The following is a 14,940-nucleotide window of genomic DNA, read 5'->3' as shown; positions in this document are numbered from 1 at the left end:
TATTTCTAGTATTTATGAACTCCAAGGTATGTTCTTTTTAATTAAATGCCTTAGAGGTTAAATACGGGAGAGGTATTACCTTTCTAACTCTAACAAAGATGATTTTACAGGATTATTCAAAAATACTTCTGAATGGGCTGTCTTATATTTAAGATATCTTTCTCTATTCCTCAAATTTGCAAGAATATTTCAACTTTTCTGGTGAGAAGCAGACAAGTAAGCTCCTGAAATGGAGCTCATTTGTCATGGGTGATGAAACTTTCAGTATTACAAAGGACCCTGCAGGAGTGAAACAAGAATTGACAAACAATTTCCTAAACTCATTTTGAATATTCAAGTGTTTTCATTTGTGTGACCATGAAATAGAGCGAAATTACACTAGAGAAAAAAAACCAAACAAAAACAGTTAATAACATTAACAGCTGATTCTACAAAATAAGAAATGTATACAGTGTCCGCATGAGAGGTTAAGCAATCTACCTGGCTGATTATTCCCTGACTGATTTATAATAACAAGACAGAGATTTAGTAATATATTTAACCCTAAAAATCATAAACAAGAAATACTGGCATGACCTAATTAGATGTAACTGCTATAAGCAGTGTGTTTAAGAAGATTCTACTTATTGAAAATGTCTTCTCTCATTTATTTTCTGCTCTTTATTCTGGGCTCCTAAAAATCTCTTCTATAACTAAAAAAAAATATTCTCTACAGATTTCATCTCTCTCAATTTGGCAGACACTGAACAGAGCAGAAATTAACATGGTTCCTCTGTACAAATTCAACATATGCTGTGTTTTATCAAGCCAAAACATCTTTATATAACAGCAATCAAATTCTGCCAAAGTAGTCCTTCTCTAAATAACTATCTAAGGAGGAGTTAAAAAAAAATCAAAACCTTTATGGTGTACAAGTGGGATCTAGAACCGTTTTTAAACTTATCAGCCTAGGAACTTTGTATTTCTTTAGGAAGAATATACAAAACTTATTCTATTCCAGTCAATTTGAGGTACATAACTCTTTTCTAAAAATATATCAACATCCCATTATTGACACAAGCACAAGCCTTTCACAGAATAGAGTTTTGCCACATTTTTAAGAAACCTGTGTTCATAGTGGCATCCATCTATGTATGTAACTTCATCACCTGTAAGATTGTCTATTCCAATACAGTTGTTTTTTTTTTTCTTTTGGCACTTAAGATATATATGACTCAGTTCACAAAAAAACCTCCATGTTTTCTGCTCTCCAGTTTGATTAAATGAGCAATTGAACAGAATTTTGTAAGAATAGAGAGATTTGGACTGTTCCTATTTGATTTAAAGGAGGCAGAGAAGAAAAATTTTATTTAATGTACGAAGACCTGAATGTTTTCAGGTTACCAATTTGTCCCAAACCAAAGAAATAGGAGCTTACAGGTACTTTATTACTCTCTTTAAGACAGCAAATCAAAAAGACTAGGACTTTGATGCCTTAATAAGCAAAACAAGGTTCCAATGTGAAAAATACTGGAGGACAACTTAAAATGGATTCTAAAGGAAAGAACAAGGATTAAATGGAAGATAGAACTATGTAGTAGCAACTTAAATCATATGTATTTCACATCATGTACATAAACATGCTATTGAACAGTACCTGTGCACAGCCCAGCTTCAAAAGCAGGTCCTCCCTCTTTAACTTGTTTAACAAATATGGTATCCATTGGCTCCAGTCTATTTCTTTGTTTTCCTGAGAAAGAAAGAATATCTCTTAATAGCATTTCATTACACTGCATTATAATGTTTTCATTTTAAAATACTTTAGGATGCAATCATCTTTGTATGTCTCTGCTGCATTCACAGAGACATACAAAGAAATAGTAATGTAATGGAAAGTGAAAAATAAAATTTTAAAATCTTCCATTAGGTGGAAAAAACATAACATTGATTTGCAGCTCTCATGGACCACAAAAGTGATTTTCCAACAGTTTTTCAGAAACTCCAAGATGAAGTCTAAAGTTTTCTTGAAGACTTACCACAGTCCAAAAAGAAATTTATAATTCAAATAAAATGCGCAGCATATGTCTGCTCATGCTGTATACCTGTATATATCTGTATATACACAACTTCAAGTTCATCTATAGTAGTTAAAAAACATGTACATCTGTATTTTCTTGCTTTCTCAATACACACTTGAGTCCTATACTTCCAGAAACACAGGCACCTTTTGGTTTTACATGCCTGTCATCAAAGCTAAGTCATTCTTTGCTAAGTAGTCACAGCTTCTGAAAATCAAGATAGGAGGGTGGGGGTGTGTACAGTAAAACAAACAAAAAACTCCAGGGTTATACAGCAGGCTGAAATACAGTATATCTGTCCTACATTTGCACACAGCTGGAGTAAGCCATTTCACAGCATCTACAGTTTCACCAATGGAATTATTACACCAGTGAAGTTAAAAAGCCAAAACCAAACCCCCCAAAACCCCAAATATTCACAAAGAAAACCACCCAGAAGTAATGAAAAATAAATAAATAAATGCATCCATTATGGCCCTGCATGGTCCAGTGCTCACAGAAGCAGTGGCAGAGCCTGAAAGGCTCCAGCCAGACCCACAGTCTTACAGTGCCAGAGCTGGCTTTGACAGCCTTGGCCATTTCCAACTCCTGGCTCCAGTTTCCATCCCTGTTGCACACTCCCAGCTAAGGAAGTGCCACCTTTGGAGGCTGCGTGAGCAGCCAGCCCAGGGAACTGACAAGGCACAAAAATAAGCTGGGTCTGTGCTCCAGTTTAGCAGGAAACCCCAGCTTAGTGGAGAGAGGGGCTTAAACTGCAGAAAAAGAAGGAACAGCATGAGAGAAAAAAGGAATTGTTTAAAATTGGCATTGCTGATAAAAGAAACTCCTTAAAACTGACATTATTAGGTTCTAACCACGTCTGAAATGACTGGCCTTTGACTTGGGCACAAGTCTTAGGCTTTTGAAAGTACTTTCCCCACAGTTTTAAATGTTCCACCTAAAACGTTTAGTAAATCACAGTAGTATTTATTGAATACTAATAAGGTGCCCCCTTAACCTCCTTTTTTTAGTTCAGTTTCCATGTGGGCAAAGTTCATTTGAAAAACTTTAATAAACTGCAAAAAACCAGACCACCCTGTGACTCTGATTCAATTTTTCAGATCCTGGTTTTAGCCTAATGCCTTTATTGTGCAGATCCTCAGTGTCCTGCCATTTTACCATAAAACAGTTGAACAAAATGGCTCACTCATATGGCTCTAAATGGCCTTCTCAAAATAGTTCCAGATTGGGAGCAAATAATCAAAAAGTTTATTTGATAGAATCAGATAAATACTATATATAAAGCAACTGAATTACAAATCAAGAAACTCCAGCTGGCAGCTCAGTCCCCAAATACTTAAAATTTGATTAGCAGGATACAGCTACAAAACATACAAAATGCTCTTTGTGAGCCAAAGTTAATATCTGTCATTTTTAATCTGCAGATTTAAATAGACACTGAACATGTGATGGGCCTTGTCCTTTAAAAAGCCAGTAACATTTCAGCAAGTTTAGCGAAGCTCCAAGATTAATCTACCCAGATGCCATGAACAAAAGGTTGCTTCAACCGCTTACAAGAATGAAGTTAAAATATGACCTTTTATAGGACCACCAAACATCCTTCCCAGTGCTGCCACTTATCTTTTACTGAAGACACATACATTTCCTAAAGTGGCAAGAAAAATAAAAATAATACTGCTTCCATGGCACATTTAATTCATCACACTTCAGTTTCCTTTATAAAACACTCTTCAGAAAAATGTTAGTGACCTACTGCTAGTTTGCTTAACACTCAAGTGCTGCTTTATGCCTTGCCCATACCTGAACGTGCAAATCAAGAGGTCAGGCAGCTAAAGCTACTCCCATTCAGTATGCAACACAGAACTCCTTTAATACACTTCCCACTTGTGAGTAAGAGGGGAAACTTGCCACAATTTAGGGAGACCAGAGCCTGCAGCCTTCCCTGACATCCGACTTCTGACCTGCCTGTCGGCCACACTAGGCACATTATGGGCACTCCACATTTCTACAGCTATTTTATCAATCAATTCAGGAAGCCAACTGCATATTAAACTTGGCTCTTTGTCCTACTTGCAGAAGGAGACTATATTACAGTCATTCTTGCTTCCTAAAAAAGGTCAACCACCACACTAAAAATCAATTTAAGAGGAAAAAATTAGGATAAAAGGTTCAAAATGTTGATTACATTTGCACATTCATTTCACAATTCAGCACTATCCAAATACAAGTAGAAACAAGAAAAAAAATCTTAAAACTCTCAGGCTCTGGTAGATAAATAAGTGTTCTTCACTTCTCCTTGACCTTCTACACATTTGGATACAAACCAAATCTTTTTTAATCAGTAACATAGAAATGAACTTCCTTGAATACATAACCTCAATGTACATTTATACTTGGAGTTTGAAACTCAAGCAAAGCTAAGCAATATTTTTTGACAGTAGAAGCTAACAGTACTTTTTCAGACCAGCTGAGGGGAATAAATCTTGAAAATGTGTACTCAATCATCACAGAAATAAATCTCAAGTAAAACGGATTATCTAATAACTCACCTCATGTCTCAAAATTGAACATTCTACACTCTGATTTAATTATGCCTAAATCTCCCTGTGGTCCTGTCTGCACCCAATTATCAGGCAAAAGCAAGATGCTGCCTAGAAATGAGAGCCTAAACTGTCCTCCTCCTAAACACCACAGTCTAGAAGAGAATATCACAGCCAAGTGTTTTACACTAAATTTTCCAGCTCTGCACTACATACGGTCAAGATTCATGATTTTTGTTTCTAATATTGAAAAGACCAATTTTTTGGAGCATGCCAGCAATTCCTGACAAGGCGATACAACAAAGAACAGTAAAAGCACCTCAGACCTCTAGTCTGTAAGACATACGAGCCTTATTTGTGCTTTTCCAGTGCTCATTACTGCATATGATTTTGCCTCCTTCCTCCTTCTCCATACTTTTGTAAACAAAACATACTTTGTAATTGAGCATTACATTGCAGGCTACCAGCAAATACAACAATTTCTCCCAAATCTTCAATGGCAAATGAAAAATAAGACAGACATCATGCACATACAAAGAACAGACAAAGTGTGAGCTGCCAGTAACACATTCACATATGCAGGGAAACAGCACAGACGAAAAGCACAACTTCTGTAAAAAGAACTCCATTTGTACTTCATTCCCTCTTAAATGTAGCTATAAAGCAATATGTAGTCTTACATTAGGGCAATAAAAAGTAAAAAGCAAATAGAGTTGGTAAGTACACAACTCAGCTGATCAGAAACTGAAAAGCCCATCAAGTTGTCCTTTCCTGTATCACTTTTGTAAGCACATGAAAATTTTCAGCATGACTAAATGGTCATCAGTCAGTATAAATGGAAAGGCAAGTTTTTGTCAGACAGTAGTGTAGTTTTGCTAACAGTACAACTAAAATACTGCTTGTAGGGCAATGACTCCCTTCAATGATGTTATCCAAATGAAAATATAACATTAGAATAAGCAAACTGGAGTCTCAACTTTTAATCAGAGATTCAGCATCATCAGAAATAAGGAAAGAAAAATAAATCCCCAAGTACCAAGAAGGCTCAAGACAAAAATTCATTGGCTTAAACAAGGATAGTAAGGAATCAGGAGAGTCTTAATAACAAAGTCCTCAGTCTAGACAACCAAAGTTAAGAAAAAGTAACCTGAAGAAGCATTAACATGTATAAATCAAATGCAAGACAAATACAGAAAACCCACTTATTGAAACAAGGTTTCTCTGGGCCAATATGCTTTTTCATAATTCTACGCAAATCTTCTAATAAATCAGAGACTACATGCCACCTACAATAACCACAGAGATCACAGTAAAATCTAGAAACTAAAATTAGTGCCTTGTTTTAACTTTTGTTCAAATGGCTGCAAAATAAAGACTTTATTCATGGCACATATCATGGAATCAATCATGATCTAACCTTTATACTGCCTGGATCTATGAGCTGAGACTTCAAGTCAATAATGCCTTCACAGTCTGACAGGAGAAAACAAGTCTCCCATTGCAAAGTTACAAGGAAGCTTTCCTGACAAATGTTTAAGAGGCCACAAGTAGCAGAGGGGAATATGTTGCACTAGCAACCATCACATTTACAAAATAGTACAATTCAAACATGCTCTCCCTGACAGAAGGAAATCTTTTAAAAATACTACTGCTTTTAAACAGAACAGTAGAATTAAGACTAGGTAATATTTAAAACTGATTTACATCTGAGGGTGATATTCTGCAAAGCTTCTCCTAACTCCCCCAAATTTTACATAGAAATAAATTTTATCTAGGTACCAATTCTAGCTTAATCCCCTAAAAATCTAGTTTGAAATACAGCTGCTACAAGGAACATAACTAGTATTGTATCAAATGCAGTAACCATGAGTTAGTTTTTAAATTACTCCCTGCAGACCAGACAGTATTACTGTAGTGCTCTATGATTCACCTGGAAAACAAAATGACATGGCAGAAGTTATACTATCTAATCTACCAACACACTACAACATAGCAACAAGCACTTCGTTTCTCTGAAGTCATTAAACTTTTGATATAAAACACAGATTAAAACATCTGAGTCATAAAGACTATGAAAAGTACAACCTTTACATTCTGAATAGGAAAGGAAAAAAGAAAAAACAATCTCATGCCAAAGTGCTATTGCTGACAGAGCTCTTCCTTTTGACCTGCAGAACACAAACCAGCAAGTGCTGAAACACAGTGTAGTACATACTCTCTTACAAAGTCTCTCCAACTAGCCACTGCTTAAAAACACACCATTGCTCCTCTTCCTCGAGGGGAGAAAAAAAAATTCTTCTGCTCACAACAGCTGAATTGTGCTCAGAAATCCTCATAACACAGGGATTCAATAAAGTCTACAGAGGTTTGTAAAATAACTTATTGTAGAACATTTTTACTTCCAGCCCTATGCTCAGCAGATGGCAAAAGGATGACTTACACTTTTACATTTAAGAAATCAGGCTCATGAAACACCTCAGATTAATCAATTAAGACAGGCTCTTATGCACATCTTTCTCTGACTCAAGCAGGAGGAACATTCCTCTTGAGCATGAAAATCTACAAGTATGCTTTTGGGTATCCAAGGCATTTGAGCTTCACTGGTTCAACAATGCTGAGTGACACTGATTCGTGGGATGCCTTTCAGGCCAAGGGAGGGGAACAGATAGACCATGGCAAATGCTTCAAATCGATTACTCAATCAAAAACCTGTTAATCATCTCCCAAACTACTCAAAAAAGGTTGATGAAACTACAGGAGAACTTACATTTATTAACTGAGATTGTATTTAATTAAATATAACTCACAAACCTGTCAGGATTACATCTAACTGAGGGAGGCCAACTACAGCTCATTCTGCATATTATAATCTGCAAAGTGAATTTCATACATAGTAAGCATTTCTCCACTAGCAATCCACTCTGGAAAAGGAGCCCAAAGGTCTCAGCCCAGTCCCAACAGAGCTTATTTCACCCACTGTCAAGCTCAAAGCAACTCAACCGAAAAACACCAGCTGAAATACAGTGCCAGGGATGAGCCTCTGAAAGAATGTGATAAGTAAATTAGTGCTGTTGAGTCATTTAGCAGAAAAACACTTGGCATTCAACTCTCTAACACAGGAAAAATACATTCTTATTTCTCAAAGCACATCTGGCATTTTGATTAGGCAACTCCAAAATGGTATTTCTTCTTTTGCTTACTTTTCTGTAAACCATTTGACTAATACAACCTCAACCCTATCTACGTGCCAAGGTAGGGGGAGAAGATGAGAAAATAATTCGGCAATGTTATGGAAAATATGTAACACAGGTTCAGCTTAGTTACAAACTCTCCAAAACTGTGTTTTCTCATTGCATTATTTGCCATTACTATGACTTCATTCAATTCTCTCAAATGAAACCTTTTTAAGTTTAAAATTTAATCTATGATTAGTCTAGAGGATTTACTATAGTCATTAGATAAGCATAGAGCAATACAATTTTTATCTAGAGTGGTCAATCTATGGACTCTCCCTTAAATCCTTGACAATTACACTTCATGTTTTTATTCAAAGTCAAAGATGATTTGAACCCAACAGAAACCACTGAGAAACATTATACATGTGACAAGCTGGAAAATTAGTCGATTAGACATTCTGGATGTACTGTAAGGGAACAAGGAATCATCAGGCTCTGGTTTCAGTGGAAAATTGTGAGCCCTCTTTTAGCAAGGGCTCTTTTAGCAATTCTCAACATTTAGGTGTTAAAAATTTAACTTGGATCAAAAATCCACAGAAAAGGGCAATTTACTGTCCCACTATCCTGAAGCATTACTCTTAAACACCTCTTTTATTTTACTCCTAGTTCTACTACCATATGCCTTGGACCCTCACACCCCAGCCATCTGTGACCTCTCCACATATTTGCTTTCACATTCATCCTCTTGTTCTTACCTACCTTGTTCCCACCATCACAGGCACAATATGTTTATTTCATAACAGACTGAGCCGATAGACCATGATGTTAAAAAACATGGGATTAAATTAAATCCTGGGAGAACACAAACTACATTACAGAAATCAACAGTCTGTTAAAAGAAATGAAATATTAAAAACTCCAGGCCTTATGTAAGCAGCAGTAATGCAGGAAAAAAACCATTTCCTGTGTTTTTTCCACCCTTCTCTCAAAGGCTCTACCCTGCCAGAGCAGACTTGCACAGAGCTGAAGAAGGACAGGTAATAAATTGCAACTATTTAGCATAGACAATTGAAGGGTAGAAACTTTTATACATATTTAGGCACATTAAAAAAAAAAAAGCCTGGTGATAAAATTTAATGTTCTAGACTTCTCAGTGAAAACATGTCTACGGTCTCATTAACAAGCACACACTGGGTCTCTCCAGAAAAATACACTGAATAATGTACCTAAGGTTGACTTTAATTTTTATGGGAAAAGGAGCTCCTAGTTGCTACAGGTACTTCTACATAGAAATGTAGATAAAAGTACAAAAAGCAAGATCATACTAATAAGAAAAAAAGATACTGGATTATAATGATATTGGATCCCCAGGTACTATGTTAGACACAAAATAGCTTTGTTCTATTGAAAGATAAAATTTCTTTCAGTCTATTTCTTTATGCTTATCCCTGTTCACTTTAATCACAATCACCAAGCCAAAACTTTTTAAAGGAAAATACGTTTTAGGACAATTTACAAGAAACTACTTTCATATGTACATAACCTGTGTTTTGGCATTTACAATTTAAGTAATGTTTGAAGGACAAGAAGATATGGAATCACATTAAATGCACAATCAAATCAAATGGCATTAACTTTTCCTCCAGCTCCACTCATTAGGTCTTGATATACCTAATGAGGTGCAAGTTTTTAATAAGAATACTAAGTTTTTAATAGGTATAGGTATTTTTCAGTCTGGCTCCAAATATTCCTAATATGCTCTCTTGGAAGACTTCTACCTGTGAGATACCACTTAAATAAATAACTGAGTATAGAAGCAGAGCAACTCCAGAAAATAGGAAGAATGGCAAACTGACAGCAAGACACTCTCAAAACACACAAAAATACTCCAAGTTATTTCTGGGAGTAACCACTCCAAGAAATGTGTAATACAGGCTGGTCAGTATAACAGAGATTCCCTGGAAAGCAGTATATGCTGATAAAAGTTTCCAATCAGTGACCAATGAATCCACAGTGGTAAATCTCTATCTTCTGATAAAATGCAGCCAGTTAGAGAAGCCTTTCAATGACTTGGCTTAAGATCAACAACCTGGAGCAGTGAAAGTAGGAAAAGAACTGATACCCTTAAAATAATAACAAAATATCTGGGGTAAATCTGTTTTGATGCCCTTCCAGGAGATAACAGGGTGCTAAAGTCTCCCTCAAGAAGCAGCATGTGCATATTTGAAGCCTCCATGGCTTGTCTGAAGAAAGCCTTGCCTACTTCTTCCATGGGAGGACAGCAGCAGACACCCACCCAGACACTGCCCACTGATCCTGGCACACAGGCTCTAAGCTAGCTCCTCATCCATCCCAAGCCAGAGCTCCATGCATCCCTGCTGTCCTCACAACTGGACCACAAAGGCAACTCAAGCCCTATGGTTTCCCAACCTGTTCTTTCCAAAGTGTCTCTGCTCAGCCACTGCAGCACCCTGGCCCTCTCCTGGGTGGGTGTGCAGGGGCTCCAGCCAGCTCCTGAAAAAGGCACGAGAGCTCCATGTTGTTGTCCTGTAAGCTCTCTCTTGTTCATGTGCACAACTGAGATGGTCCCTTTCTGTCCCTGCTGTTGACCATGAGGATGCTGTGACCAGGAGACACCTAACTCCTTTACCTAACAACCCAATCTTGCTTTTTGGCCATCATCTCCCTCTGGTGTCATTCCTATTTAAGAGCTCTCCTGGACAAATTGGCATTACCTTCCATTATAAACGCTTTGAAACTTTACTGCTTACCAAAAGGAAGATTAATGCAAGCCAGGAGCTTGATCTAACTATATACTAAAATTCTATACCAGACCCTAAAAAAAATATAAAAAATATTTCTTTCACTGTTAGAATACATCAAACAGGGTACATGCTTTTATCTTCTGCCCTCTAGACTTAATTAGGTGCTTTGATCCTTTGGAAAAATATTCAAGTGGCTCTCAATGAAAGGCAATAGCAATAGAGATGCTTTAATCCACAGTCACCTAATCACATATATAAATGCTGAATTTGGTATGAAACTCTCCTTTTTAACAGGTAAGCTTAATCTATGACAAGGGCAAAGAATAAAGGGCAGGGTAATTAAAAATTTTCACTGAAAACTGACACAAAAAAAACCACTTCTGTACTGGCACGCACTGCTTCACAAAAACAAAATGCTTGGATCCCCTTAGCTTAGTCTTTCAGAGAGGAAAGATCAAGCGAATTAAGAGAATTATCAGGTACACACCTGAAAAGAGAAGTGTTTCTCAACAGGGCGTTTTCAGCTAATTTCGGCAGTTTCAGAGAGGCCGGTTTCCCAATCTGACTGCAATGCAGGGACCCGCCACCAGGTGGCTCCAGCGCCCGGCCCCGGACGCGCCGTCGCCAGCGGGAGCCGGTTCGGGGCCGGGCTCGGCTGCGGAGCGCTCCGGCAATCCCGGGTTAACCCCGCTCGGAACTTCTGCCCCACCTGCCGCTGAACAAACATCAATGCTGCGAACATGCGAAATGACACGTGCGTTTTTCCTCACTTGCTCCGCACAGGCTGCCTGCTCCCATTATTTGGGAACAGGCAACCTGCAGCAAGGTAAATAAAGAGTTTCATCCACCTTATACCCCCACAAAGAGCGTGTCAAATGCTGGAGAAAAGTGTCTAACACGCTTCGTCCCATTTTGCTGTTTTTAAAGGTTTAATACACAAAATTGGCAGGTTAATTTTTACTGACATCTACATCCTCTGCCTCACAGTTGTTTCTTCTCTTTCCAGGGGGACAAGTCCAACCTTCTGTCCTTCATGAGAATTCTGTTAACTTTCAGGGCATTTGTACCCTCTGATCTGTATTTCAAGGCATACAACATACCATGGTGCTATAAATAAGCAATAGTTGAGCTATGATTCATGGGTTTAGAAGCTACATAGAAATTTCCAGAAAGTAATCTTGTTTTCACCTTTACAGGTCTCATGGTGAACCAAGGATTTGTGCACTGCTGTTTCTCTACTGAAAAATACCTCTCAGATTTTTAGATAAACAGACCTACATAACATCTTTAGCTGCCTGAGCTCTCCCTGCAAGAACAAGAACACCACAGAACCTTTTTTCTCTAGGGCACAAGTGGTGTCTTCCATACTGGTTTGGCACAAAAGTCAACTCCCTTCCCTTCCTAAAGGTACCTGCCTTTTCCTAAGTCAAAACAGAAAAAGGATGTTTCAAGTTTAGGGAGTGATAAGAAGTAGGAAGAGATTAACTTTTCACTGTTTAACACACAGGTGATGACAGCTGAGTAAAACTAGGAGGCTGAAATGGATGAATCCATCTGCTTCCAAGAGAAAGGTAAGAAAGTTCAAATTAATTCATATTTCCCAGAATGCTTCTAATATATCACAGCTACACAAAGTCAATGGAAACAGGAATTCACACATATTCTTTGTCTTCCAACTAAAGGAGGTGCTTAAAGGCACACTGGAAGCAGGTCCCATGCTTTGCTAGAAATGAGAAGCCACCACCAGAAGCAGCAGTCAGCCCATGCTGTCCCCCAGCCAGCTGCACCGCTGTGGGAGGCAGGCAGAGCACCAAGGGAACCCAATGCACATAATCCCACTGGCCCTGTACCTCACCAGCATGACAGACTGGGGAAACAAAGTGGGAATGCGTTCCCAAGCTGGAAACCATCCTCCTTAAATCAACATATTTTTCACTCTTTTAAAGGAAAAGTAAGATATCAGCAAAAAGGTAGTATGGATGAGAAAATAGCTAAATACCAAAGAGAAACTTCAATTAACTGGGATGGAGATTTAGCATAAATTTATAAAAAATAAGTTTATGAGTGGATTAAGAAAGAAAACAAATAAAGGCAGTGTGAGAGGGAGAAAGCGAGGAAAATGGAGGGGAGCTGACTGGCATAACCTAGAATTAACTGACTGATCAATGAGCTTGATGCTCACACTGAAGTGATTTTAAATTTCAAGCTCTTAGGTAGCAATTCAAGTCTATTACACAGCTGAAGCATTCAATATACTGGATCTATAAGAGAGTAAAAACAAGACATACCTTGTCTATTCCCATTCTCTTCATCCTAAAGAGGAAGAAAGAGTGCATATTAAAAATTCAATAAATGGAAAAAATGTATAGGCAGCTCTAAGATACAAAGTGAACTGGTAGACAAGGGTAAGTCTACATTTTGGTACCTCCTACTTCGTTCACAACTATTTAACTTAGAGAATTAAGGCTCTTATTCTGAGAATGTAGAGTAATAGCTATTTTAAAGACAACTAATCACAATCCTATGAAACATTCCCACAGAAACAACACGTACAGGATTATATGAAAACAAATGTACTAAACCCCATGAAACACTACCATGAAGCCTCATACTGCACTGTGTGTTGTTGCAAACATGTTTCACCCTGAAAACCAGGCAGGAAAGGTTACACTTTAATCATCTCACCATTCAAAGCTACATATGCAAGAGATACAAAATATTTTGTAAGCAATGTCTGAATATGCTTTCAGAAATTTGAACCAAGTTTGTTTTGCCTTCAGTAGTACTATTGCTACTAGAGGAAAACATGTACCCAAACACTATTTAGTAACAACCTTGAAGAGTCTCCTTCTGCTCACTGATCCCAAAAATCACACAACTGGAAAGTACTGGGGGAAAATGGCATGGCTAAAGTAAAAAGGAAAAAAAAATTACTTATGTTACTTTCATGTCAACATTTTGATATGAAGATCACTGTTAACCTTGTCTACAAAGTTCTAGCACTTAAGAAGCAAAATTATCTAACAAGGAAAATACCTGCTTGCTTTCTAAACTTCATAGAGTAATAAATTCATGTATTTATTCATAAATAAATACTTAATCAAATACAATTTCTGGAACTAATATGCAGTATTTGAAAAATATTTCTAACTACTCAGCTAATTAGAACAGCTTTGTCCTGAAGGGAAGAAGGAGCAAGCAAATGACCACAGAAATAGTTTTCACCTAGATATTTCCTCCTAGTTTTAGATGGACTAACTTAAAATTTCTAGTTATTTTGTATTTAAAGCAAAATCACTATGTTTTTCAAATTATACAAACTCAAAGCAGCTACACACTGACCTAAGCAATCCATTCAAGAGAGAAAGACTTGAAGAAAGAGAGGAAATACAATGCAGATATGAGCACTGTATAATGGTGAGGAAAAGACAAGTCTGTCCTAGCAGCAAGAAATTTCTTACAAGGCATACAAAGTTCTGCTGAGCTTTGAAAGGTATTTGAAAGATTACTTTAAGGGACAAAGAAATAAAGAATAAAAGAACTCTCCCAAATCCAAAATAAGGAATTAAGAAAAATCTAGCATATATTCTACTTTAAAAAGCCATGATAATTGTTATTGCTGCCCAAACAGTGTATCTCTAAGTTGGACAGTCCTGTCTGCTCTATACTTTGGTAAAAATGGCACACTAGAAGGTAAGTACCATGATTGCTTACTCTTGGAGCTCTGTAACAGTCAGTTGGTTTTGAACTACAATCAACAGCCCAGAATTAGACACAGGTAACTTCTGCACATTCTGAGTTGTGGCCCTATCTGTCAAGTGAAAAGACATCTTTAGGACTTGAAATATTAAAACTCATAATGTGAAAAATCTGAGTACATGTATGGGAGGCTACTTGGTTTGACGCTATATAACAAATATTTTTAACAGAAAATTTAGGTAATGTAGAAATTAATATCATAATTTATTAAATACTGCAGTGGGTTTTGTCAGTTTTGTCACTGGTCATGCAAAGTTCTGTTACCAAAAACAGCTGCAAAACATTATTTTTTCATGGTACCAAGCAAATGAGATCAGGCTTTGAAATATGGAATGAATGCTTTATAACGCAAGTGTTTTGAAACCAGTTTTCCCTCCTACATTCATCCCTTACACGTGGCAAGATGTCAGTATATGCTGCATCCATACCTGATGAGAAGAATCTACCACTTACTTGCTTCTCAGGCAAATGAACTTGGGAGAACAAACATCACATGCAGAAACTGTGTGTTTCTAACAAATCCTAATGAACACCTGATGTTAAAGGCATTATGCAACACTTGCTTTTTGCAATGCTAGCTTAAGAAATCTTCCACACATTCCATATTCACTTTCTTAAGGGAAAGGAGGCAAGCACAATACAT

The 14,940-nt window shown here is 37.3% G+C and overlaps 1 protein-coding gene across 2 annotated transcripts in view; it reads right to left on the bottom strand.

The window, feature by feature from the left end:
* Nucleotides 1–14,940, bottom strand: part of ARHGAP21 (Rho GTPase activating protein 21) — a 111,682-nt gene that overhangs the window by 48,050 nt on the left and 48,692 nt on the right. For both annotated transcript variants that reach the window (XM_036395233.2, XM_036395240.2), the window contains 2 exons: nucleotides 12,827–12,851; nucleotides 1,637–1,729 (listed from right to left, as the gene is read on the bottom strand). In XM_036395233.2, the coding sequence (XP_036251126.1) occupies nucleotides 1,637–1,729; nucleotides 12,827–12,851 (118 nt within the window). The remainder of the gene's footprint in view (nucleotides 1–1,636; nucleotides 1,730–12,826; nucleotides 12,852–14,940) is intronic.

Source organism: Molothrus ater, chromosome 1 (assembly GCF_012460135.2).
Source record: "Molothrus ater isolate BHLD 08-10-18 breed brown headed cowbird chromosome 1, BPBGC_Mater_1.1, whole genome shotgun sequence".
NCBI lineage: Eukaryota > Metazoa > Chordata > Aves > Passeriformes > Icteridae > Molothrus > Molothrus ater.
This window is presented reverse-complemented; position numbering and strand designations above follow the sequence as displayed.